General features: G+C 44.0%; 2 protein-coding genes across 3 annotated transcripts in view; both read right to left on the reverse strand.

The window, feature by feature from the left end:
• The window catches only part of CCDC62 (coiled-coil domain containing 62), a 45,415-nt gene extending 24,880 nt beyond the window's left edge, over positions 1-20,535 (reverse strand). The window contains 5 exon segments of the mRNA XM_073627488.1: positions 168-196; positions 199-327; positions 1,602-1,781; positions 17,905-17,970; positions 20,432-20,535. Of these exon segments, the coding sequence (XP_073483589.1) occupies positions 168-196; positions 199-327; positions 1,602-1,781; positions 17,905-17,970; positions 20,432-20,453 (426 nt within the window). The 5' untranslated portion in view covers positions 20,454-20,535.
• Positions 1,673-13,713, reverse strand: LOC141140385 (uncharacterized). 2 transcript variants are annotated; one of them, XM_073627500.1, is made up of 2 exons: positions 9,303-13,713; positions 1,673-1,794 (listed from the first exon to the last, which is right to left on the reverse strand). In XM_073627500.1, the coding sequence occupies exon 1, from the start codon at positions 11,156-11,158 to the stop codon at positions 10,001-10,003; it is 1,158 nt and encodes a 385-aa protein (XP_073483601.1). In that variant the 5' UTR covers positions 11,159-13,713; the 3' UTR covers positions 1,673-1,794; positions 9,303-10,000. Both variants share the same exon structure in this region, with proteins under 2 accessions (XP_073483601.1, XP_073483609.1).
• Positions 20,536-27,754: the final 7,219 nt, after the last annotated feature.

Genomic DNA, 27,754 nt, shown 5'->3' on the forward strand with positions numbered 1-27,754 from the left:
TAAATATGTCTCAGGTCTATGAGTTGCCTAGCTATATTAATAAAGATATTTTAGTTGGCTATATGGTCCTACCCTATGGTACTTCTTTATTTATAGATCTGCTGAGCATAAAGGTTTTCTTTTGCAGCAGCACACAGATTGTTTCTCTTTACATGCCAAATATTTACCTCCAAGTCCTGGCAATGATTTTTGGCTTCTGTTGAGAAATCTCCTGAAGTTGTTCCTGGGTGTTTTCCAAGTTTGTCCTGCGATCCCGGTGTTGACCATCCAGAACATTTATCCTTTTGGTTAATGATTTGATTATGTTGTTCCTTTTCTGCAGATCACCTAATAATTAAACATACTTATCTCATTACTGTTTCCATCAACATGTAATTTTCTAGCAATTAAAACCCTCAATGTCTAAAATCAGCTTAGAGCATGTGAAATTGTGGAGCCTCTAATGCAGACCCCGACATCTCTGATGGGCTATGCATTACTATTCTAGGTTTAACTTAGTAAAAGTATGCAGAAGTTACAAGAGAAAAAAAAAAAAAAAAACACCAACAATTAGGGTAAATATTATCATATCATCAGTAGCACTGACGTCAAACTAGTACTAAACGCATTGCTTAACACATTTACAGAACTTCATAATGAAAGCAAAAAAAAAAAAAATCACTGTTTACTGTGCATTTTTCCTACTATTTCCTCATATTCTAAACAGATGATTTTAAGAATAACTAATTTTAAAATACATTCACTTTTTTTTATTTAAAATACAGAGGTTTGTTTGGGGAGAGGGGTGTGTAAACACAGATGCAGAAGCCATTGACGTTTGCCCAAGTACGGCCATGTACAACCACTCACTTATACTGGCGGCTGTACACAACATGTGTGGCTCCCTAGGTGCCAGAAAATGTTTGGTATTTTACACCTCAGCAGATAGGAGCTGCTGAGCATTTCGTCTACACGAGACCTAATAAGTTGACCCTCCATTGTGAAGTGACAGGCAGCTGCACAGATTTGACCAACTTAACTTTTTCCCTGGGTTACTGTGGGGGCATGAAGATTGTAGATGTGTCCCTTAGACATTCACTGGGCCCTAGGCCCATGCCTAGTTTGCCTTGAGGATGATCCAGCTCTGCCTCAGACCTTGCATCATTTGTTTGCCCATCTCTGGACTTTGTCTTATCAAAATATTTTTGTAAGGGAGGTCTCCAGATATGGATGCAGTATCTAAAGGAGGTCCAACTAAAGATCTACAGTATATTGTGGAATCAGGACCTCCTTCTTCCTGCTAGCAATCCTAGTGATAATTAAAAATGTATATATTGGTATCGGGACCTCTCTCCTCCTAGCGATAATTAAAGATCTATATATTGGAATCAGGACTTCTCTCCTGCTAGCGATACCTCTAATTAAATTTGCTTTCTCATCTGAAAGGCCCGGACTTCTGCACCAGTTCTTTTGTATATGCTTACAGACATTCATTTCATGACTTTGACATTTGATGGTGTTGTATTGGAATAATGCTTATGGCTGTTGACATTGACTAAATCAGCTAGGGGTAAAGAAAGAAATGTAATAAGTTAAAAAAAAAAACATAAAAAACAACCTACTTTCTAGTCTGGCACACTTTTGCTCCAGTGTAAGAATTTTTTGTCGATCATTTTGCCAAGCAAGCAGCTGCCTTTGTTGCAGCGAAACAATATCATTGAGCTCTTTATCTCGATTCTTAAGCTCAGCAATCAGCAACTGCAGTTCTTTTCTTTGTTTCTGGATAATAGAATTTTCAAGATCTGTGGATAAGAACTTTAGATAAAAAGGAAAAAAAACAGAAACAATAAATCTAAAAAGTAGTTATGAAGGATATATTTTCATGCCCATGTAGTGAATAGTAAACATGGCCCAGCTACAAGACAAAGTAATGTGTGCTTACATATACAGTATATCAAGAGTTAAAGGGCCAGTCTACCTCTAAAGTCCAGTTAACAGATTCACTGTTAAAATGTATTTCTACATTTGCAGTCAAAATGTAAGGAAACCCCATTATATGTTCATATACTCCTATACCAGGGATATGCAATTAGCGGACCTCCAGCTGTTGCAAAACTACAAGTCCCATCATGCTTCTGCCTCTGGGTGTCATGCTTGTGGCTGTCAGAGTCTTGCTATGCCTCATGGGACTTGTAGTTCTGCAACAGCTGGAGGTCTGCTAATTGCATATCCCTGTCCTATACACACACACACACACACACACACACACACCATACCTAAAATAATGGAACACACACATTAAGCCAGTGTTTCTCAACTCCAGTCCTCAAGGCGCCCCAACAGGTCATGTTTTCAGGCCTACCATTATTTTGCACAAGTGATTTGATTAGTTTCACTGCCTTAGTAATTACCACAGCTGTTTCATCTGAGGGAAATCCTGAAAACATGACCTGTTGGTGCGCCTTGAGGACTGGAGTTGAGAAACACTGCATTAAGCTATGGATCAAGATTTATTTACCACCGACTTTTGGACCTGCCTCACCAATTAAATATTGAGGCATTTTAACCACTTGGGTTCCCTCCACCTTGTCCCTCTTTTTACACTCATTCTCTTTTGGGGGTAAAGAAGGCCCATAATTTTCAACCCCCTCTTCTCCCGCCCCCCCCCCCCCTCCTCCCTGTTTAACTGTATCCTCTTTTCTCATCAGTGGTTGGAGCCACTTAGGCCTCATGCACACTTCAGCTGTCAAACACTTGTTTTACAGGTGTATGATGTTTTTTTCTGCCCCTAAACGCTCTTCTGTTAGCATATGCATCCATGCACACACGGGTGTTTAGGGGCAGAAATCTGAACACACCAAATTTGCATTCAGGAGAGAAGCTAGTGGACAGAAAAAAAAATGCATGTAAAGTCATCTAAAGCACTAGCGTTGTTTAGTGCTTGGGTATTTTTTCATTTCATCAGCCAGAATAAATTAACCTCTTCTGGCCGATGGTACACACATATGCGGCCTCTCGGCAGGTGGGCTTTAACGTTAAGAGGCTGCATATATGTGGCCCTATGTAATCACATTTCTGTGCTGAGAGTGTGCTCCCATTACAGTTACCAGCAGGGACCAGAAAGCTCCTTGCGATTGGGAGCTTTCCAATCATGTGACCACTGTGACAGCCAATCACCACCCAGCATTTAGAAGCTCTTAAAGGGCCAGGAGGCAGCAACAGAAAGGAGTTAATATTATAGCCAAAAAAGTACACAAAACACCCAAGCGCTTGATGCGCCTAAACATGTTTGGAAAAACATGACTTAGGCCCCTTTCAGACTTGTGCGACTTTTCCTGTGATTTTGGACATCAGAGTCGCATGACGAGTTGTACCCCATGATTCCCAATGATAACCATTCATATCTGTGCGACTTCAAGTCGCACCGACTTCAAAGTAGTCCCTGTACTACTTTCCCATTATTAAAGCTGTATTAAACACAAAACCAAATATGTAATATATTGCAGCTTACCAATCATTAGATGTGGTGTCTGCATTCGTTTTCTTGGCTTTTTTTTCCCCCTCAGTTTTCACCTGGTGATCTGGTCAGTAACACACCTCCTGTATTAGAGTGCCCCCGTTCTGGATGAAGGAGCAACAGACACACCTTTGGACAGCATTGTCAGTCTGGGGAGATGGGACTGTTAGATGGACTAGCAAATTTAGATACACTAAACTGCAGCTCACACTTAATAAGCAGTTACAGCAAACAGTTTGTTTTTTTTTTTTTACTTTTGGGATAAAGGTTTTACATGAATAAATAAGCTGATCATTGTAATCACCTCTGTCTGTGGAAAATGGTTTGGTCACAACAAGTGCAGGACAGCTTGTTCTGTTGAAAAAACATCAAACTTACTGGCCAGATCACCAGGTGAAAAAGGAAAGAATACCTGAAAAAAGAAAACGAATGCAGCCATCACATCAAAATATTGGTAATCTGCAGTATAATAGATAATGGCTTTTGGGTTTGATACCACTTTAACAAACAATGTAGAAGGCTAGCGTCTAAAATCTTTAACCCTTTGTTAGGACAAACATTGTTCAAATCGAGTTTAAAAAAGTGATAATGAGATCTGCCATCACAATACAGAAAGGATTAAAGCCTAATTCCAGATTCTCTCACTTAAAATAGTTTGTTTGAGCTGGCTACGTTCTTCAATAAAAGGGATCTGGCTGCTGTGAGCGCTATATCATACTGTATGTAGCATTAGCATCAGCTATGACTGATCATAATTAGTATGCATTTCATTTCTCTGCAAACAAAAAAGTTGTTAAAAAAAAAAAAAAAAAAAAAAAAAGTTCTCACTTTTCTGTGCGCTTGTTTGGAGCAGTGCTCTCAACAATTTGAAATAAGAGGAAACTCAATCTGCCCCAGATTCACACGGAGTTTCCCATCATTAATCAATGCAGTAGGCATTCTACAGTTGTAAGGACCAGCATCAGCTACATACAATATACGGCACTGTGTTCCAGCACTCAGCCATTCACAGGAAGCTTTGTATCCTACGAATGAATATAAAGCTCCCTCTAAATGAGTTACAGATCATGATGTCACCTGCCCGCCTCAGCCAATGAGAGGAAGCTTTGTATTCATTCATAGATTACAAAGCTCCTTGTGAATGGCTGAGCTTGACTAGTTTATTCCTGAAATGAGACGGGAAGTTCCTAACCCACAGCCAGAGCACAAAGCTGTGTACTGTGTGTAGTTGAGGCTGCGTACACTTATAACAGCATGCCCAGGCAAGCTCACCTGCTAGCGTAGTAAATAGTTTGTTTGGGCCAGCTTGGCCCAAACAAACTATTAAAAAGGGACATTAAAGGTGGGAATTATATTCAAAGGAGAAGTACAGCAATAGCTTGTTTGGCTGTACTTCTCCTATGGATCACAGGCATTAAGTTTGTTCTGCACTCCTGTGACCCGTTTTCAGCAGACAGCGGGATGAAGTTCGCTGTCGGCTGACATCACAGAGCCGGTCCAGGCTCAGGCAATATCGCGACCATATGGTCGGTATCGGCCCACATGCCGGGACTGGCACCCGGCCCAGCCTTTCAGCTTCTGCCTTTAGAACCACTTTATTAAAACCTTATTGTGTTTTTTTCTTAATCATGCATGAAGCTGGACACAACTATTCTGTGATTAAAATTAGATGAATTTTCCTTAACTGCCTGCTGTGTAAATAGTCTTCAGACACTCCCCTTGGGACTGTTAATTCTGCTCTGGACTAAATTGTCCTTTAAAATGCTAGTCTTCTGAACAAAATACAAGCTGGTAAAAAAAAAAAAAAAAAAAAAAAAAAAAAATTTACCCAGTATGCTGAAGATTTTCTGTGATCAACAGTTTTCACAGATTCATTATTACTCACACTGTGAGGTATGACTTAGCTGTAAGTTAGAAATGCATTAGTTGGTGATGCTGTTGTCCCATTCTTACATTTTGGAATCACTTTTATACAGTATATATGCTACAATAAAGGTGATTTTAACCTGACATGCGCCAACTGGACATACTTTTTTCAGTATATTAAAATCGGTAGTAAACCCCACTTGGTAACTTTTAAATTGCAGATAAGCCTATACTAAGGCTTACCTGTAGGTAAAATGAATATCTCCTAAACGTGCATCATTTAGGAGATATTTACCCTGGATGCAGCAAGTTACATCACTGGCACATGTACTCTGAAGGTCCGGCATACCTTGCCAGACCTTCATGCCAGAACTGAGGGCTCCCGTGCGTATGCCTGGGAGTGACCTCATTGCGGCTCTAGCCGGAGCACGCGAACCCAGAAGAAAGACAGAGGGAAGATGTCAGCCCTCTCAGCAGTGACAGCACAGTGCTGAGGGCTTTGTTCCAAGGTGAGTATTTCATAATATGAATATTTCATATGTGATGCATACTAGCACATTATGCCATTGCCTTGCAGGTATTTTTTTTTTTTTTTTAACACAACAACCATGGTTTACAACCGCCTTAAGCTCAACTCTATTTCCCCAAGTCCTCTCCCCCTTGTGAGCATGGTTTTTCTTTAAAGTGGTTGTAACCCCTTACATATATCCAGAGAAGTAACTATCCTCAAGTAATACACAAATCCTCCTACATAAGTTGTACCCATTTATTGTCAGTATTCTCTTCTCTACATCCTCTGGATTGAGTTCAACTAGTGCACACCATAGAGCAGGGGTGCCCCGCATGTGGCTTGCAGTGCCCTCTGATGTGGCTCGCCACTTCTGCTCTGGGATGGCGGGTAGGCAAGCCCAGATCGCAGGTTCCTGACCCGACACGCCCCAAGCATCAGTGTGAAGAACGGAGCCGGCGCTAGAGGAAGCAGAGCCGATGCATCCTGTATAGTGCCGCCTCCTGTCACAGGAGTGATATCAAATGTACTTTGCCTGTGACAGGAGTGATACGGCAAGCATTGGCTCTGCTCTCTACTGCAGTCGCATGCTTTCTCCAGTGCTAGCTCCTGTCACACTGATGCTCGGGAACCAGCCAGCAGTACCCACCCTGGGAGGACAGCCAGCAGCAGCCGGCACCAGACATACCCGCCTGGGGTACAGCAGCAGCCAGCGATACCTGCAGGAATCCTGAGGAAAAAATGAAGACTTAGGTCAGTTGAGGTGCAGGTAAACCACAGTTCATCAGTGTGAAAGCAGCCTTAGGCCCCTTTCACACAATCAGTCTGATTGGGTCCACCTGTCTGTTTTTCAGGTGGACACAATTGGACCCTCCATTCACCTCTATAGAGCAGCAGATGTAAAAGTATTAGTGTCCTTTTACACCTGCCTATCTCCAATCCGATCCACTTAAAAAAAAATAGAAGGTGACCCTTCCCCTTCTGTTTGGGCGGATCAGCTCGGAGGGCCCATAGAGTAGAGCAGTCTGGGTCCGTGTCTGCTCTGCATATGTAGAGTGGACACAGACCTGTCATTTGCCCGCTATGTTCATTGTGGCCTGCGACCGGTTACCAAATCGCCAAAGTGGCCCTCACTCCTCAAAAGGTTGGGTACCCCCCCATAGAGGGATATGCTTTGTTTATATTTCATGTTTGAGGTTTACAATCACTTTAAAAGCTGAATTCTAGGTATGCTATTCCATGCTGGATCAGTGCACTGTGCAAAAAAAAAATTTGGCCCTGAAATTAAGTTTTTATACTGCATATATGTTTTTGGCACACTTTGGTGCCGGAATGAATGAATTTCAGTGCACACATATGGGATTTACGTAATTTCCCCTGCCAGCCACTGGAAGACCCTGCACCTATAAGAAACAAGGGAGAAGATATCAGTGCCGGTGAGAGAGCTCACACACATATCACTGGAGAAGAGTTTTGCTACACTTTCAGTATGATCCAGAGCACTATACCAAGTCATTATACTTCTGTTTCAATAAAGTTTTGAGAATACACAGCATGTTCACGTATCATTTTCAATATGCAATGAAAGTATTGGTTGATGGCCTTACAATAAATCAGGTACATTTGCAGTCTACTGAATAAGACCCCTGGTTTTTGTTTTTTTTTGCTCAACCAGCGGCTACATTGTGACAAGTGAGACATTGGGGGTTATTTATGAAAGCTGGAGAGTGCAAAATCTGGTGCAATTCTACATAGAAACCAATCAGGTTTTATTGCCAAAGCTTAATTGAACAAGCTGAAGTTAAAAGCTGGTTGGCTACCATGCACAGCTGCACCAGTTTTAGTAAATCTCCCCCATTGCTATCCGATAGGGGGACTTCTCCACCAGAATACACTGAGCAATAGAGTTACACCAAAAAAATTTACCACACAGGATCATATTGTGGTACAGGAGGGTATAGTCAATAAAGCTGCTATTTGAGGAATTTTATATTCAAGTAGGGGAGTAAAAATATAATAAAAATATAATAAAAATAGAAAAGAAAAAAGGAGAGAGTAACATCGTAGATCTATTATTTTAAAGGTCACTCAGAAAAATACAACTCAACCAATAAACTATCTAAAGGGTCAGTCTGGGTTGGTTTCACTTACAGTGGTAAAGAGCAGTGACGGCCCATCCATTAGGGGCGCACGGGCGCCATCCCCCCCCTGTATCTGGCCACCTAATCTACATGCAGGGTGCATGGATTCCAATGAAGGTTTTTTTTTTGTAAGCATGCGATTAGAGCCAGAGGCTCTAATAGGCTTCAAAAAAGGGTGGACTCGAGGCACAGAGCACTGCGCCTTGAGCCCACCCAGTTGTGTGACAATAGCAAATTAATATTCGCTATTGTCACACTGCTTCTCCATCTGGCCAATCAGGAAGAGGGGCCTGAGAACCGTTACCCGATTGGCTGAAAGAAGAAGTGATCCTATTGGACTAGGAGACACATGGCCGGAGGAGACGCAAGGGAAGCACGACCAACCAACCAGCCGCCACTGGTAAGGAGCCCATATAGTTTACAGGAATTACAAACTCAACACATTAGAAGGTTTGGCTAGATTGTATTACAATTGTTATCAACAACAGAAAGAGGAGACAAGGGAGTCCCCAGAAAGCAAAAAAGGGGAATGGTCAACTACGGCTTATGGTACAAAAATGCAAAAAGGCTTTATTAAGGGTAGGGGGGGTGGGGGTATTTACATATACAAAAAATTCCAAATATATGTAAGATAAACAATGTATCTAAATAACACAGTCCGTCTCACTACACTAAACTAAAATTAAAAACCATGCTGCAACATTGATGAATAAAACTGCAGAGCGTGCCTGCAGGCCAAAAACGCATGCAGTGTCCATTTGAATCCAAAGAAAAAAGTATTGCACCAAACATTACATGGAGTAAGCTACTGATGGGATATCAAGTCTTATGTGGTCTAGTATTAACTGTGCATCAGATTGAGCAGTACTGAGAAAAAAAAAAAAAAAACCCACATATATCCACATAGACAGGACCTTACATAGCTGAATTAGGTGGGGTTTTTTAAAAAAAACCTCTGTTAGAAGGAAATCCTCCACAAGCAGCTTCCAACCTCAGTGCACTAAATGTGTGTTTACACCAGTTGTTTTAGAAATGGAAAGACCAGCGTTCCTGTTACTAGGTATGTCCAGTGCACAAACACTATTTCCTCAATGTAGCAAAAAAGGAGCAAAGGACAAACCACTCCAAAGAAAGGGCTTAGTCTCTTTTCCAATCTAGACCAGGATGATATTTTCACAGTTCATCAGTTTCAAGTGTGTCAATCCATGCAGGAGGGTGAATGGCAAACAGATGCAAAGACTATTGATAAGCAGGTAAGGAGGGAAAGAGAAACTGCCCATTGGGCTCTCACCTCTTTCAAGTACTGGGGATGTCCTCAGACTCTGCTGTCTTGCTGTTTGGCATGGAGCGGCTCACAGTCAGTTCAGAGCAACATTCAGTGTGTAGTCACAGCACACCATTCTCCTCAATAGTAGACACTGCAGACTGTGTAATCACATGACCGGTCACATGGTTAGGAAGAGACCAGGAACCAGGAACTTTGCATTCAATTGCTGATGCGGAATTAGCTTGTGAAGTATGGTGCTGTATGCAAATCACAGGGAAACCCTTTTACATTGCTGGAAAAGGAAGCATGTTGAAGGCCTGCTGACAAGCCCTGCAGGGGCTGCGTTGACGTTTCGTACGCCTCCGCGTACTTCTTCAGAACAATTTGGCATTGAATTAGGGTTGATTTAAATAGGGAACACTGTCCAATCAGATCAAACCATGCCAAATAGCTATTTTCTGCCATCTTGTGGTCACATCAGGTAATGCAGTGGAAAAAAGGTGCCAATCAGTTGCTCAAACAAAAAAGTACTTATTTGCAAGGGGGGAGAAAGAAATACAATCTCACATATCACCAGGCATCAAGTAAAGAGCGCAATAGACATTGTAATAAATTTCCTCATAAGGTGGAATGGCCCTCATGGTCAGAAATAAATTCTATCAAAAACAACCAAAACAAGAGATCAGCCGGGGAGCCTTTATAAAACACTTCAAACCTAATGTTTATGGTTCAAGAAAGACACTCAGGCTTAGTTCGTGGTTCAAGCCATTAGGTTGAAGAGTACCAAGCCTGAATATCCATTTTTTCTCTTTGCGTAGGAGTACCCTGTCAAAGTCACCCCTACGGTCTGTCAGAGAAAGGGCATAAAAGCCCTTTACCCTCAGACCTGTGGTTTTGCCCTGATGAAAATCCAAAAAGTGTTGAGCCACTGAAGTTTCTTCCTTTAGCCTGATACTCTTCAGGTGTTCCCCGAATCTAACACACAGCTGTCTCTTAGTTTTGCCTACATACAATTTATGACATGGGCATTCGAGAACATAGAGTATTCTAGTTGTGGCACAGTTAATGAAAGACCGAATCTCAAATTGTTGACTACCATCCGAATTTCTAAAGGTTTTTGAGCGGTCCACATACTTACATGTGCCACAGTGGCCACACGGAAACATGCCGTTGACCCGAGGCATATCAGTGAGCCAACTTCTATTTGAGGGCCGTACAAACTCAGATTGCACCAGCATGTCATTGAGGTTTTGGGCTCGTTTAGCAACCATTGACGGTCTCTCACCGATAATTTGCCTCGACCCAACAGCCCGCAACAGTATGTGCCAATGTTTTGAGAGGATTGTATTAACCTGGTGCCACTGGGACCCATAGGGGGTGATAAATCTCACCTGTCCCTCAGTCTCCTGTTGTGTCTTTTTCTGGGGTAAGAGGAGGTCAGCTCTCCTCTTATGTCCTGCGATGCTCATTGCTCGCTTGAGGGTACGGTGGGGGTATCCCCTTTCCCTGAATCTCTGGTAGAGTTGTTTAGATTCGGAAAAGTAGTCCTCCTCAGTAGAGCAATTTCTGCGGATTCTCATGAACTGTCCAACCGGGATCCCACGTATCAGAGACTTGGGGTGGTGGCTATCCGCCTGTAGTAATGTATTTGCGGCTGTTTCCTTTCGGAAAGTACTAGTAATCAACCTACCACCCTCAAGTCGGATAGATAGGTCCAGGAAGGAGAGTTGATGGGGATCCGCAGTATAAGTTAGATGTATATTTCTAGTGTTGTTTTCTAGCTCTGCCATAAACACCTCCAGTTCATCTGAAGTCCCTGCCCATACCATCAGGACATCATCGATGTACCTCAGCCAGCAGCATGCATGGCCGAGGTACATCGATGAGGCATAAACTTTCTCCTCCTCCTACCAGCCCAGGTGCAGACACGCATAGGCCGGGGCCCATGGGGCTCCCATAGAGGTGCCACGCAGCTGCTGATAGTTAGACCCAGAGAACTGGAAAAAGTTGTGCTTGAGTGCAAGCTCTAGGAGATCAATGATGAATTCATTTTGGGCTCCCATTTCTGGGAAGTGTTTCTCTAGGAAGTGATATACCGCCAAAATGCCCCACTCGTGGGGAATAGATGTGTAAAGCGACTCCACATCGATCCCCACGAGTAGGGCACCCTCCGGGAATTCTAATGCACTAATCTTATTCAATACGTCCCCTGTGTCACGTACGTACGAAGTCAAAGACAAGACCATGTCCTTGATTAAGGAATCTATATATTTCCCCAGTCTCTCCAGGGGACCACGAATGGCGGAGACAATAGGTCTTCCTGGAGGGACCTTTCTATTTTTATGGACCTTAGGGATTATATAAAATGTTGGTTTATTGAAGTCCACCACTCTCAAGAATTCCAATTCCTTTTTAGAAATTAAATTGGCCTCAAATGCCCATTGTAATTTCTCATTAATAAGTTCCACCAGGTCCTGGAATGGATCATGGTGTAGTCTTTTATAGGTAGATTCATCATTTAGGAGTCGTCGTACCTCCCCCTCGTAAAAATCCACCGAGAGGAGGACGACATTACCTCCTTTATCACTCTTTTTGATAATCACTTGGTCCGCTTCCCTAAGCTCTTTTAATGCCTTCCTTTCCTCATATGTGAGGTTATCACCCATGATGGTTTCCCAATTTAATTTTTTGAGGTCCTCCTCAACAAGGTCGAGGAACACCCCAAGCCATTTGTTCTTCCGAAATAAAGGCATTTTGGTTGAACGGATCTTTAATTTGGGATCTCTTTTCCACCCCGACATCTCTGGAGCTTCCTCCTCACCAGAGGACTGGCCTCCTTCTTCCATCAATATCATTAATGATTCTAGGGCCTCAGTTTCTCTGGTATCTAGCTGTAGATCATTTAGGGGAGTTTTGTCAGAATAGATCTCCTTGAGGTATACTTTCCTCAAAAAAAGGCAGAGGTCCTTATATACCCCAAAGTGGTCCATACTCGTAGTAGGGGAAAAGGATAGACCCTTGCTTAATAAATCAATATGTCGTTTCTCCAATTGAAAATCAGAGAGATTAATGATTTTAAAATCTTCTACTGGGTCATTCAAATGGAGTGCATTTAGCTGGGGCGTTTTTGGCTCCGAGTCGTTGTCCGCTCTGTTCCTATTGGGTCCCCCCTTCCTTCCTTCCTTCCTTGTCTTCCTTTTCCTCGATTCCCTCCTCCTCCTGTTGTCCCTTGTTTGCCTCCCTTTAGTATACCCCTGGACGGGGGAGATTTCTGCTGGTCCAGTAGGTCTTTGTCTAAAAAAGACACGGTATGGCGTGTTTCGTCTTCACTACCAGAAGACTGGGCACCTGTCTCTGTATCAGAGCAAGAGGGTATCTACGATTCCGCAATCTACTTCTGCTTCCCCTTACTGACAGGTCAAAAATTTCCCCTTTTGCCCAGTCATCTAAATCCCTCTTAAATTTGTTGTGTTTGGTAATTTTAAGATTTTTTTGAGTTCTATCGACTTCCTTCTTGAGGAAATCGTTGAGTCTCTCAAAATCAGGATTATCCTTCAATGGCTCAAGCTTTTCACTAGTCTCTTGAATCTGGATCTGTAACGAGGTCAATTGATCTTTCTCCTCCTCTACAATCAACCGCATTACTTCCAGGCCATGTTTAATACATTGTTCTTTCCACTTAGTTAGGAATTTCTCAGTATGAAGGTGGGTAGCCGGCACTACCCTCTCCCTTAGTCCCCGTGGGACAATACCCCTTTCTATATAAGACTCAAGTGACAAAATGTCCCATTTTCTATTCAGGGATTTAATAATTAATTTTTTGTGTTCCTTGAATAAGGGTTTTAGGTCGTCTTGCACTGGCGGCTCCACCCCCACTGAACTCCCATCAAAAGTGGCCCTTATTTCAGCATCAAAATCATCCCCGGGTATAAAGGCCATTCCACCACAAAGAGAAAAAACTGATATACCTATCAGTTCTGACTAGAGCAGCCCCTGGGTGATTAATTTCAGAGGAAAGTCAGACATGTTTGATGCTCATAGACAACGATTGCACTCTTAGCCCCAGTTCACACTGGTGCAACTTGTCTTGCGATTTGACAGTTCAAAATTCCATGACAAGTTGCACCCTATTTGTGCCTATGAAACCTGTCAAATCGGTGCGACTCCAACTTGCACCGATCTGAAAAAGGTTCCTGCACTATTTTTTTTTTTTTTTTTAATATTTTTTTATTAATGACAGGAAGTCCAATACAAAGAAATACCCATCACATGCTTGGGCATACAAAACATACATAAAATGTTATAAGTTCCAGGATATACTAGGACAAAATATAAAGATATTTATGCAAGGCATGGGTGATCATAATGCATTAAGGCATATAATCTGTAACAGGACCTAATCCCGACATGTTTTTCGCTTATAAAGACGTCTAAACATTGAAAGTAAAATGGAAAAATAGAAAGAAGAGGAAAAGCAGAGAGATGAAGCAAGAGAGAATGAGGGGGGGGGGGGGGATGTTCCTGCACTATTTTTGGCGGTTTTATGTGCGACTTGCATTGAAATCTGCATGAAATTGCACAGATGTCAGCAAACCACACATGAAATCGCACTGACCGGTGGCTTTGAAATCACGCTGAAGTTGCATTATTTCAAAGCCGCATTCACCGGGGCTTAGTACTGCTGAATAGGTTCAGCTTCATTTCCCAAGAACAAGAATGCAACCTGGGGGGGGGGGTGTCCGGACGTCGAGGTGACTGGACGTGTTACAAAGGAGCTTCGCTGGGCCCTCTGCCATCCACTGCCATCCTGAGCGCACAGGGCCTGAAATCCACCCTGGACTCTACCCTGCGGTCGCCGGCTGCTGACTGAGCTGTTCCCGGGGACCATTGGGTGATTTTGCCAGCGGATCAAGCTGTTCCCAGGCTGTGGCCGGCCTCGCGCTGCAGACGCCGGCCGCCATCTTGCGGCCTACAAGACATCCTACATCCCCGGTCTCGAGTGCCGCGATCGGCGGAGCGGAGGGCGATCGGCCGGCCTGGGACCACGGGTGCTGTCCCCAGAGCGGACCGGACTGCAAGGGGACCCAGGACTCTGCAGAAAACGGCGCGGAAATCGGCCCTGGACACCCGTGGCCTACAGTAGTACCGAGGCCTGTGTGACCTCCACCACCACCGGACATTAGTGGCACGATCGGAGGTAAGGGGGACGACTAACTCACCCTCACATACAGTGGGCACCTTCCGGCTATAGCAGATGAGTCCACAACCCCCTCAGTGAGTCCAGGAAAAGGGGCTTTTCTTCTTTTTTTTGGAGACGTTCAGTGTCAGCCGCCATCTTGCAGCCTAATTTGCAGGACAGGCCCACACTCTAAGGGTCTGTGCCCTAGCTAGACTGTGCCCTCCTCCCTGAACCCCTGCACATACAGTGCCTGTACACCCACTCTGACAGGGTGACACTACTGCTCCCGCAGGACTGTCTTTCCTCCCCAGTCCCCCCTACCCTCATGGAGGCTGGGTTCTGATGATGAGTGACCGAACATGGATGGCTGAGGGCAGACACCCCTGAGTTCCGTGCCATCCCAGCAGCTACAGGCTATCTTCAGAGCACAGCACACCCGCATCTTGCATGGCGGCAGCTAGCTCGCACTCCATGGAGCTTACCGTCCCTCAACAAGGCACCATACAGAGGTATCTACTTAGAGCGGCGCCAATTGATCCCCGGACCCCAAAGACAAGATGGCGCCCGGCCGCAACCCGGGGAAGACCAAACCTTCCACTTCCACTCCAGCAGTAGTCTGCAGGACAACAATGAGAAGCTCCAGGATTCCAGAGGAGAGCCATCAGCCTCCTCTGCGAGGTCAGTCACATCGCATGACACAAGCACCGGGGAATCCCAGGCAGTCACACACTCCTCGTCAGGAGAACCCATTAGAACGGAAGCTGCAGCCCTCCTCTCTGCCTTCAGAATTGATTTTGAATCGTGGGCAAGCAAAATGGAAGATTCCCTACATGTGGAGCTAAACGCCCTGAGACAAAAAGTCACAGCAAATGAGGAAGCAATATCGGTCTTAACCACTGCTCAAGATGACCATGAGGCACGTATATCAGCTCTTGAATCCTCATCCGCGACGCATCTCCGGCGCCTACGCCATCAGCAACTCTGCTTAGAAGACAGCGAAAAGCGAGGTCGCAGAAATAACATTAGACTGCAAGGCATACCTGAGGCAACATCTGGAGCAGAGCTGAAACCCACTGTCATAACTATCCTCAATAAAGTTCTGGGAAGAGAGGCAGCATCACCAATTGGATTGGATCGTGTGCACAGGGTAGGAGGGCCGGGGGGGGGGCCCCCCCGAGATGGTCGCCCCCATGATGTTCTGTGTGGGGTCCACTATTACACTTTGAAAGAGGAGATCATGTGAAAGGCATGGAGCCTGGGTTTAGTGGATTTTTTTGGAGCCTCTATCCACCTGTACCCCGACCTGTCTCGCAATACGCTGTACATACGACAAGCCGGAGCTTCTTATACATGGGGGTCACCTCTTCAGCATCAAGGTGACACGGGGAAACAGCAGGTTCACGCTCTCTGATCCGGATCAACTACCTGACTTTTTCCTCTTTATTGAACAAGAACCGGTAGACGTCTTGAACTGGCTGGACCCTCCAGATGATAGATCAAGACAGTCGGGACTTGGCCCACTTCCGCAGCGACGCAGACGTCCTAGGTCTAGATCAGTTTCTTCCGGCCCAGGGCTAAGAAGACCTACCTCCCCAGAAGATTAACTCAGAAGCTGGTTGGAGACTGATGACTTGTTTTGTCTTACTACGCCACTTACATTTTTTTAGGGATCCCAGCTGCTTTGCTACACTTTCGGGTGGCTTGCTATATTCTACGATCCCTTAACTGGGATTTTCCTACTTAACATCTGAGTCTTCCAGTAAGCCTGGTAAAGGATGTAGTGATTATAGGGTTCGGATCTATTGGCTCTTTTCCTGTTTTTTGCCAATTTACTATTTGGCTGGGGTTCAGGAGAGGTCATAGATAATAGTTACTTTGTGACTCTCATTATGTTGGGCGTCAGGTACTGCTAATACACGCTAACGTTTCTTTTCCAGGATGTTCTGCTTTGTTCCAGATTGTTCCCTTTCACCCCCTTCCTATATGACATGCGATGGGGGGTATGTGGCGAGGGTGGGGATGCTACCCTGTATGGGGCAGTTGGTTGCCCCCTCGGGTGGATCCCCCGCACCTCCTATTCTCCCTATACTCGTATTATTGTTTTGGCTAGATGACCTGTTTGCAAGTGGGACTCAATATAATTATTATTTTTTTTATATATACTCCCAGGTTAACTACTTGAACCCCATGCACATAGTTAGTTGACTGTTGTCATCTGTTGTTGTTAAGCTGCCTTATGCCCCACACACGTTATAACTATTAAGTGTGCCGCATATACTATGTACATGCCTGTTTCGCTGTCGGGATCATGGCTCAGGTCCATTCATTTTTACCTTTCCCCCGCAGTAGGACAGGCACTGTTTGTGCCTAAAGCGTGTTATTTCACGCAGTGTTTTGCGTTAGCGAACACATTAGCTTTCCAGACACATCTTCTTAGGTGTCTTTTCATTTATACCTTACTTCTTTTATCATCCTCACGTTCTTCTCTTATTCCCCCTTCCTTTGCATTTCACTTCTTTTCCTCATCTCCCTCTCTGTCTCTCTTTCTCTATGTACTAAACCAATCACCCCAACATACCAATAAAGATCATATGTTCAGAATAGTTCAATGACCTGAATATTTATAATGAGTGAATAAATGATCCCTACAGCGTTCCAGCCTGAATAGGAGGTACCTTCTGATAACACCAACCCGTAATAACACAAGGGTTAATATATGTTGGTTCTCGCACGCATATTACTATTATTCTTGTATATCAAAGGATACTATATCCAATATGATATTTCAGTATTTCCCCAGAGGCTATATGTCAAAGTATTTACTCCTGTTCATGTATGGTACAGGTTCACCTCTTCATCAAAGGTATAATGTATGTAATATTATAATGTAAAGTACTTTACTTCTCTGTTATATTTTCTTTATTTTGAAATAAACTAAGATTGAAAAGAATGCAACCTGCAGACTGAGAGTGTCAGACTCAATCTGAGACAGATACTTTTCTTTGCAAAAGACTTCTAATTCAAAACAAACTAAGGGCTTATTCAGACATGTGGCCAGGGGATGGTAAAAGCAGGCCCCTGATCGCCTGCTTAAACAAAGGCATGCAGCCGCTCAGGGCCGTACACATGCCATGGCGCTTTGCCTTATGGCAAAAATAAAAGGGCAAGTCTCATTCAGTGGGTGGTACCGTTGCTGAGCGTGACTAATTCACGTTATGGAACCATGCCAAACAGGTGCAATGCCTGTGGTTGTGGCACAGTGGGTCACCATTATCAGGGTTAAAACAGGTTGTGAAAAGGTGACAAATTCCCTCCTCATCACCTTTTAAACACTTTTGAAAAGTATTCCACTGCAGATCGCTTTTCAAGGGGTGGCAAAGGCTACCACATGTGAGAACAAACCCTAACAAGTGAGACACTCCTGTGTATCCAAATAACTGTCTGTACCTTTGGCGATGAAAGATCTGAGAAGTTCATAGGGCTCTTTGATGGTCACTTCTTCAGATAAGGATACTGTGGATGTATAGGAAAAGCAGCATTAACACAGCAACAGTAAATAGGAATTTGGTTGGCCAATTACACATACTCCTTGTTCAAAAACAATATTTCCCATTCTACCACTATTTTCAAAGTAAAAATGGCAATTCTTTACTTTGTCAATGTTGTTCCACTTTAACAGCAGAGAAAATAACAGGATGTGCCATCAGGGACTTTTCTAGAACCCAGGCACCTGGTCCAGGTCTAGCAATGCCCCTGCTTTTGATGCCTCTCAATATCTCCTTATGCTAGATAATGGCTTATCAGTCTTATTGTAGTTTATGGGGTCCGGAGCCTTAGAACAGATACCGGGTAAAGCCTGGTACACACGGGCCGAATGTCAGCCGCCATCTGCCAGTTCAACAGAATATGTCTGAACATCCGGCTTCTGTTGAACAGGAAGAACTAGAACGCTGGATAGCCACACTCCAAAAAGCACCATATCTGGTGTGAAACGCGTCAGTAGCTTTGCAGTTAGTCTGTATTGCCCTGTGATGCTTTGATATCCGTTTTTCAGTAAAGGTGAACTTTTGTGGAGTTCGGCTATCCAGCGTTCTATTTCTTCCATTATCTCTGTTGCAAACAGAGCCAGCACCCTGCTTGATTGCGGAGACAGCTGTTCTTGGGAGAGGTGATTACTTTGGAGCGGTGCACTCCCATATTTCACTAGTCTGGACTTTGTTGAACAGGCATGCTAGAAAAACAACTGTCGATCGCAATCCGATCAGTGCTGCCAGCCAATAGCTGCAATCGCTGACTGCCGTGTTCTGGTGGGGGGCGGGGGCAGTCCTCCCATCAGAACACATTAGCTCTGCGGGGAGGTTGCTCTACTAACATCGCATGGTTAGCCCGCTGGACTGAACAAAAAATAAAGAAATAAACTTACAGGGAAAGATTTACTGAAACTGGAGAGTGCAAAATTTGGTGCAGCTCTGCATGGTAGCCAATCAGCTGAAGTTAGAAGCTGATTGGTCACCATGTACAAGATTCTGAGTGCTCCAGTTTTAGTAAATCTCCCTCAAAGTATGTTCCCCGCATTAGGGTTGTAACAGCAGGATTGGCGTTTACTATTTGGGGCATTCTGACTTACATGAATCCTGTCAAAAAAGCCATGAGGGGTAAACCATTGCGGATTTCTTTCTGAAAATTATTGTTGTCTACCGGTTATGCTGACCCACTGGCTTCAGTACATTCTGAGACCCAATACACACTATTAGATTTTCTGCAGATTTTTGTCTTCAGATTTACCAAATCCACATAATATGAGGTCAAACCTTAAGAGATTCAATTTGTATGCAATTAGACAGACCCTTGCACTACGTGGTTTTGGTAGATCTGAAGACAAAAATCTGCAGAAAATCCAATAGTGTGTATGGAGTCTAAAGCCTCTTACATACAGCCGGCCAACAATCGTACTGTGTGGGCGAGGCTTTAGTCTCTGACCTGGTACCAACATGCAAATTAGGTAAGTTGGACAAAAAAAAAAATTTAGAATTTTTATCTTAGGGTTCATTTAGTCGATGTAAGCACTGATTTTGGTGGGGGTGGGGGATGGTGAATGTGTTAAGTTCATTATACACAGCCAGATTTTCTCTTATTTAGCCCGTAGGCTAAAACGAGAGAACATTTTTCGATTCCCCCAATCCACATTAAACAGTGTGGATGGTGAAATCTCCACTGCCGCCTACCTTATTTATCAACCACAGCATTGATCATTTTGCACCTAGCATAGTCAGTTATTAAATTGACTTTTGTTGCTTTCAGTACCACCCACTGCTTTCAAGAACGTCTGCTGAATCGGCCAAAATACAAGCTGTGGGTTGCCCTGCAAGCACTATCCGGCTGGACAAAAGTTGATTTAAAAATGAATTGAATGGAAGATGATGGGCCGTCTATGGCCAGCCATAATGTGTGTTTATCATTTATAAAGCGTAAGCAGCCAAATGACATTGGAAAGCCTCTCTGACACACAGGGGGTTATTTCCGAAAGGCAAATCCACTTTGCACTACAAGTACACTTGGAAGTGCAGTCGCTGTAAATGGGAGGGGTAGATATGAAATGAGGTGAAGCTCTGCTGATTTTATCATCCAATCAATGTGCAAGCTAAAATACAGTTTTTTATTTTCCTTGCATGTCCCCCTCGGATTTACAGTGACTGCACCTCCAAGTGCACTTGTAGTGCAAAGTGGATTTGCCTTTCGTAAATAACCCCCACAGACTCACTTTGTTACCTTGCAAGAAGCAGCAGCATACTCCTCTGTTGTTGAACTCGTCATGTAGTAAGCCAGCCAAACTACCCTGCATTAGGAAAAGCACAAAAATGAGTCTAATCATGGCTGATGACGGCTGGGGTCAAGCTCTCTCTGCTTAACTGGATCTAGAAGCAGCTTAGAGATCTGCTCTGCAGCAAAACAGACATCTACAATCAATACTCACTCTGAGTTTCTGAGATCTTCATTACATTTAACTCCAGCCAGCACTATTCAAGAAGGCGGGGTTATGCATGCCATAGGCACACTGAACGACTACTGTCCACTAGAGGCTGATCCACATTTACTAGTATAGCAGACTACAGGAAAATGGTGGCTTTATTATTATTCTGGATTTCTATAGAGCCTACAGTGTTTGCATCGCTTTACAATATAAAGGTGGACAGTACAGTTACAATACAGTTTAATACAGAAGGAATAGGAGGTCCTTGCTCATGGAGCTTACAACCTAAAGGCTTTACAGCTATTTTATCATAACAAAGCAAGTTACCTGTCCCACTGCTCAAGTCAGCGAATTGCGTTGCAGATCTAAGCGTGCTGAAAAATGTTTAGCATTCCACACTTCCTGGAGTGCTGCATGCCGGCGTCCCTCGCTGTGCTCCGTGGTCATAGATACCTCCCAACTGTCCCTCTCTTCTTCTCAGTTGTCCCTCATTTTGGACAGATGTAGGTCTATATAATAAATGCAATATTTAGCTATCAAAAGTGCTACGCTTCACTAAACCTATTATATACAAACCTTTTTAGCATTCATTCAGATGGGCGCTGACATTCAGGTTGCCACCTCATCCCTTTAAACCCGAACATATATGAATTACACAGGTTCTGAGGCTAATTGAATGCATATAAGGCACCAAGTGAGTTTATTTACCACCTTAATTAGCCACAGAACCTGTGTAATTCATATTGTTCAGATTTAAAGGGATGAGGTGGCAATCCTATCTGACACCTGTCCAGTGTGCAGGCCTCCTTTGTTATTGCGTCTTCATCCGCCCCGCGCTGCACACAGGCAGCCTATAGAGGTGAATGCAGATGCAGGGACTGAAATACATAGTTCTATGCCAAGATCTGACATGCGCGTAAGAGAGGATGCACGGATCTGAACGCAACACATAGAGTGTGCGTACGTCCTGCACACATGGCAAACTTTAACATATGGCTGTGTCCATGCAGTCGCTGCATCAGCATTCACCTCTGTAGGCTGCCTGTATGCAACTTGGGGCAGATGTAGGTGCAATAACAAAGGCAGCCTACACACAGGACGGGGTGTCAGCAGCTGTCTGAATGAACCCTAAGGCCTCGTACACAAGATACGAAAATCAGATGGGAAAACTCGTGAGACGAGCTGTCTGTGGATCTTCGGATCGTTAGTACGGTGCTTTCGACAGCCGATTTGACTTTTTTGTCAGACAAAAGCTGGATGAGCAGACTAGTAAATTTTTGACGAAGGACAGCTCAACATCTGATTTTCAGATGGTCAGTACAATCAGTCACACAAAAGTCAAAAGTACAAACACGCATGATCGGAACCAAGGAACGAGCCTGAAGAGTTCGGTCTTGTAAACTAGCGTTTATAATGGAGAATTAACATTTGTGATGCGGCAAATGATGAAATGTCAAAAAGCAGCGCACATTCTCATCTTCTTTAATGGGATAATAATGAAGCTGCTTTGCTGGTGATACTGATGGAGTTATGGCAAACTTATTTTAAAAGGCATTTGTTTTGTGGCAATATAAATAATATTAACCTCTTGCTTACTGGGCACTTAAACCCCCCTCCTGCCCAGACCAATTTTTAGCTTTCAGCACTGTCACACTTTGAATGACAATTGCGCGGTCATGTTACACTGTACTCAAATTAAATTTTTATCATTTTTTTCACACAAACGGAGCTTTCTTTTGGTGGTATTTAATCACCACTTGGGTTTTTATTTTTTGCTAAACAAACAAAAAAAATTTTGAAAAAAAAAACATGTTTCATAGTTTGTTATAAAATTTTGCAAACGGGTCATTTTTCTCCTTCATTGATATTCGCTGATAAGGCTGCACTGATGGGCACTGATGGGCTGCACTGATAGGCACAAATAAGGCGACACTGATAGGCACAGATAAGACGGCACTGATAAGACAGCACTGATGGGCCCTGATGGGTGGCACTGATAAATGTCACTGGTGATGGGCACTGGTAGGTGGTATTGATAGGCAGCACTGGTGATGAGGCACTGATTGGTGACATTTATAGGTGGCACTGTGGGCACTGGTAGGTGGCGCTGGTGGGCACAGAAGCCTCTGCAGAGGCTCTCCACGATCGGGACTGATGTCCCTCTCACAGCCCCCGGTGATCGGCTTTTTTTTCCTCCTCACGCTACCAGCGTGAGGGGGAAAAAAAAAGCCAATTACCGGCTCTGTTTACATCACATGATCAGCTGTCATTGGCTGACAACTGATCACGTGGTAAGGGGTCGGTATCTGTGATCAGTCTCATAGACTTGCTGATCACAGAGCGCGCCCTGCAGGGGGCGCGCAGGCCGCTCGAGCACGGGAGGACGTCCATGGACGCCCTCCCGGCAAATTAGGTCCACGCTGTAGCCGTCTTTTGGCTATAGCGCGGACGGGAGGTGGTTAATATTATGGTTGTTATGGTTTTTATTGTGCAGAAAAAAAAATACACAAGTTAAACTAGAGATGCTGTCATCCAAATAAAAATACCTTAAAGTGATGTAAACCCAAATTTTTTTGTCATAATGTAGTGTATAAGATTTCATATCATTTGAGCCCAGTCTTGCCACAAAGAGTTAATCCAGCTCTGAGCAATCCTCTTTTATTGTTCAGTGAGATAAAACTTGACAAACAGAGAAAAACTTTGTCAAATCCTCCCCCTTGCTGTGAAAGACAGGTGATTTACATAACTCATGCACTAGCCTAAGACATGCATTATTTTTTAATTCCCACCCCCACTCCTTTCTTCAGCAGCTCTGCAAGGATTGGATGTTCCACACCTCAGCATGATTTGGCATGCTGAAGTCATGTGGTTACTTTCCTGTCTTTTCACTGGATGTTAGAGATCATAGCAGAAGTTCAGTGTAAGAAATACACAGGAGAACATGCATATTGACAAGGGGAGTGTAGAGGTGGGCGGGGAGTCTACTGACATCACGACTCCACTCACCGAGCTCCAGACAACAGACCCACCCACAGAATCTGCAGTTTTTCGGCTCTCATAACAGACAGAGGGGAGACATTTGACAGGTAAAGATAAATGCAGGAGGCATGTATATCCTTATAAATAACCCCTATGGCAGTAGTTTAGAAAGGATGACATTGGGTTTACATCCACTTTTACAAAAAAGCGTACATCAACGCTCACCAAACTTCTACTAACATAAAATTAGCAGAAGGGGCCCAAAGGGTGGCGCTTGAGAAATGAACTTCCGCTTTATACTCTCATACTACGTCACTACATTCGTGTTTGTGGAATGACAATTTGCGGATAGTTAGTATGCTAGACAAAATCCTGCACATGCGCTTTTGACAAAAATCAGACGCTCCAATAAGTGGGGGAGAAGAGATTTGCCCATATGGGGGGAGAAGGGATTCACCCATTTGCCCTATGTGTTGCAGAGAGGAGGGCACTCCTATTCATTTGATATGGCGATGTCGCAAACTATTCCGTTATTGGAAGCATGTGACTGACACCATTCTCAACTGCATACACGGTCAAGGTTCTGCTAGATCCTATAGTCTGCCTGTTGGGAGCTGTGAACGAGGAAATTTTCACTCCCCCAATTAATATTGCTGTGCTTAGACTTTTGCTGTATCTCACAAAAGTGAGTACACCCCTCACATTTTTGTAACTATTTTATTATATGTGATAATACTGAAGAAATAGGATATGTGGTAGTTGTGTGCTGCCACCTAGTGGTATGTGAATATAAAAGTTCCAATAAACGCAGAAACTATGCGACATAAACCATGTGCAATAAATCTAGCTGCTGCTATCACCATGATGTTATCAGAAAACAACAATGAATGAATATCTAAAAAATGTGATACACATTTTTTGAACACTGAAGAAATTACACTTTGCTACAATGTAAAGTAGTGTGTGTACAGCTTGGGTAACAGTGTAAATTTGCTGTCCCCTCAAAATAACAACATGCAACCATAAATGTCTAAACCGCTGGCAACAAAAGTGAGTACACCTCTAAGTGAAAATGTCCAAATTGGGCCCAATTAACCGTTCTCCCTCCCCAGTGTCATGTGACTCACTAGTGTTACAAGGTCTCAGGTGTGAATGGGGAGCAAGTGTATTAAATTTAGTGTTATCCCCCTCACTCTCTGATACTGGTCACTGGAAGTTCAACATGGCACCTCATGGCAAAGAACTCTCTGAGGATCTGAAAAAAAAATTGTTGCTCTACATACATTTTGCCTAGGCTATAAGAAGATTGCAAAGACCCTGAACCTGCTGCAGCACGGTGGCCAAGACCATACAGCGGTTTAACAGGCACGTTCCACTCAGAACAGGCCTCGCCCTGGTCGACCAAAGAAGTTGAGCGCACATGCTCAGCGTCATATCCAGAGGTTGTCTTTGGGAAATAGACGTATGAGTGCTGCCAGCATTGCTGCAGAGGTTGGAGGGTTGGGGGTCAGCCTGTCAGTGCTCAGAGCATACGCATCAAATTGGTCTGCATGTCTGTCATCTCAGAAGGAAGCCATTTCTAAAGATGATGCACAAAAAAGCCCGCAAACAGTTTACTGAAGACAAGCAGACTAAGGACATGGATTACTGGAACCACGTCCTGTGGTCTGATGAGACCAAGATAAACTTATTTGGTTTAGATGGTGTCAAGCGTGTGTGGCGGCAACCAGGTAAGAAGTACAAAGACAAGTGTGTCTTGTCTACATTCAAGCATGGTGGTGGGAGTGTCATGGTCTGGGACTGCATGAGTGCTGCCAGCACTGGGGAGCTACAGTTCATTGAGAGAACAATGAATGCCAACATGTACTGTGACATACTGAAGCAGAGCATGATCCCCTCCCTTCGGAGATTGGACCACAGGGCAGTATTCCAACATGATAAGGACCCCAAACACACTTCCAAGACAACCACTCCCTCGCTAAAGAAGCTGAGGGTAAAGGTGATGGACTGGCCAAGCATGTCTCCAGACCTAAACCCTATTGAGCATCTGTGGGGCATCCTCAAATGGAAGGTGGAGGAGCGCAAGGTCTCTAACATCCACCAGCTTCGTGATGTTGTCATGGAAGAATGGAAGAGTACTCCAGTGGCAACCTGTGAAGCTCTGGTGAACTTCATTCCCAAGAGGGTTAAGGCAGTGCTGGAAAATAATGGTGGCCACACAAACTACCGCATAAACTGCATCAGATGTATATTACATAAACAAAAAAGGGTAAAAATATATAGAAAAAAATTAATTAAATTTAAAGGATAGGAGAGGATTGGAACACCATCACAATTTTTTAATAATTTGCGATAAAACAATTGAGATCGATATTGATGTTCATTCCTAGGGGAGTAATGCCATGTACACACGGGCGGACTTTTACGAATCCGTCGGACAATCCGACCGTGTGTGGGCTTCATCGGACTTCTGACGGACCTTTTCGGTCGAAAATCAGACTGACATGTTTCAAATCTTCCCGACGGATTTGAGTCTGGTCCCGCTCGTCTATATGCTAGTCCGACGGACGAAAACCGATGCTAGGGCAGCTATTGGCTACCAACTATCAACTTCCTTATTTTAGTCCAGTCGTACTTCATCACAGAGGAATCCGTCGGACTTTGGTGTGATCGTGTGTAGCCAAGTCCGTTTGTTCCAAAGTCCGTCGGAAGTCCGTCAAAAAGTCAGTCGAAAAGACTGTTGGACCTTTGATGCCGAAAAGTCCGCCCGTGTGTACACGGCGTTAGAGTATTTAATTTATAGATCTATTCAGTTTCGTTTTTAGAGATCTTTTGCTTCATATTGCCTGCCCTTCCAGTGAGGCTCAACTCTATTAATACCACAAAAGGAAGCCAAGCTGGGATCTCTTTGTCATACCCTTATCGTTCATATTGTGTCTTTTTTCAACCTCACCTACTATGTATACGTGAACAGTTAACCTACCGACACAGAAATGACAACCGTAAACTCTACTCTGTATGGCAGGCATGGTTGGAAATCCATGGACTTGCTCCACCTCAACTGGTCAAATATAGAGTGCTACAAGTATGAGAGTTAAATAATTATTGATCTCACCCTCCAGGGTAGGATATAAGGGAGCTGTCTCTATATAAGTATCCTCACATGAGAAAGACTCAAAATGGTAACTTTTGTCCTTGACCAAGGATACATTTGTCTTTTAAGTTATGGGATAGCAAAAGCCATACTTTATTCTTGGCCCATTGGCCGTAGCCCTCTCTCCCTGGTGGGTTGAGGGAGACTAAACTTACCTTTATGTATTTTTTTTTTTTGTTCCTTTTTTTTTTATGTGTTATGGGACATGACTGTCATTTAGTGCCAATCTGTTATCTCTAAGCTTTCGAAATATGATACCACTTATTGGTTCTTAAAATTTTGGGAGATTTGCCCCCCGGGTATGTCATTTGCTATACTATGTTGATTTTGTGTACCTCTTGAATGCATGTCCTGGGTTCCTTATCTGCCATGTTACTTGTATTGAGTTTTTGATGATCAAAAAAGGCCAATACATGATGAAAAAAAGCACTTGTACGGTTTTAGTCAATCAATTTTTGCCTATTAGTTCTTCATGGGCCACGCAACTGATGGCGTGGCAAGGGATGTGTCTTTTGCCTACCCACATTGTACTAAAGCAGTGGTCGTCAACTTATGAGCTCATGGGGGCTGTCAGAAACTGTAGACTTAATAGAGAAGAGATAATTAGAGTCAGAGAGTGTGAATATGCTACATTTCTGGCTGGGGATATGCAGGAGACAATACAAAACTGGGAGCATGTTACTTGAGGCTAGTGTGCGCTGGATGCATGGATTCCAATGGGTTTTTTTTTTTAAGCAAGTATGAATATTCGCTAATGTCATGCTGATTCTCCTCCCGGCCAATCAGGAAGCGATCCTATTGGCCTAGGAGGAGGAGGGAGGAGACACATGGCCGGCAGGGGAAGCCCAACCGACTGACCCACCAGCCCCCACTGGAAGATGGAGGGGGACACGGAGAAGATGTGCACCCTCCAACATGTCAGTCTGGGGGCAGCACAGGGTAAGTGAGCCGGCGACTGGGGGCGGGGGGTGTCTGTGTATGGGCATGGTGTGAGGTGCGGGCTGGAGGGGGGGGTCAGGTCAAGTCCATCTGCCGACCGAAGGAGCACCAGCCGCCACTGGTCTGAGGGCTGTACACCATACACCAAAGGGTGGGAGGCTGGGCACCAGGATACTAAAGGGTGTTCCTAGTTCTCATCTCATAAAGTTGGGAGACATGTCTGTGGTTTCCTCCGTTGTCTCCTATGTTTTGAC

The sequence above is a fragment of the Aquarana catesbeiana genome, linkage group LG01, assembly GCF_042186555.1.
Source record: "Aquarana catesbeiana isolate 2022-GZ linkage group LG01, ASM4218655v1, whole genome shotgun sequence".
Taxonomy (NCBI): domain Eukaryota; kingdom Metazoa; phylum Chordata; class Amphibia; order Anura; family Ranidae; genus Aquarana; species Aquarana catesbeiana.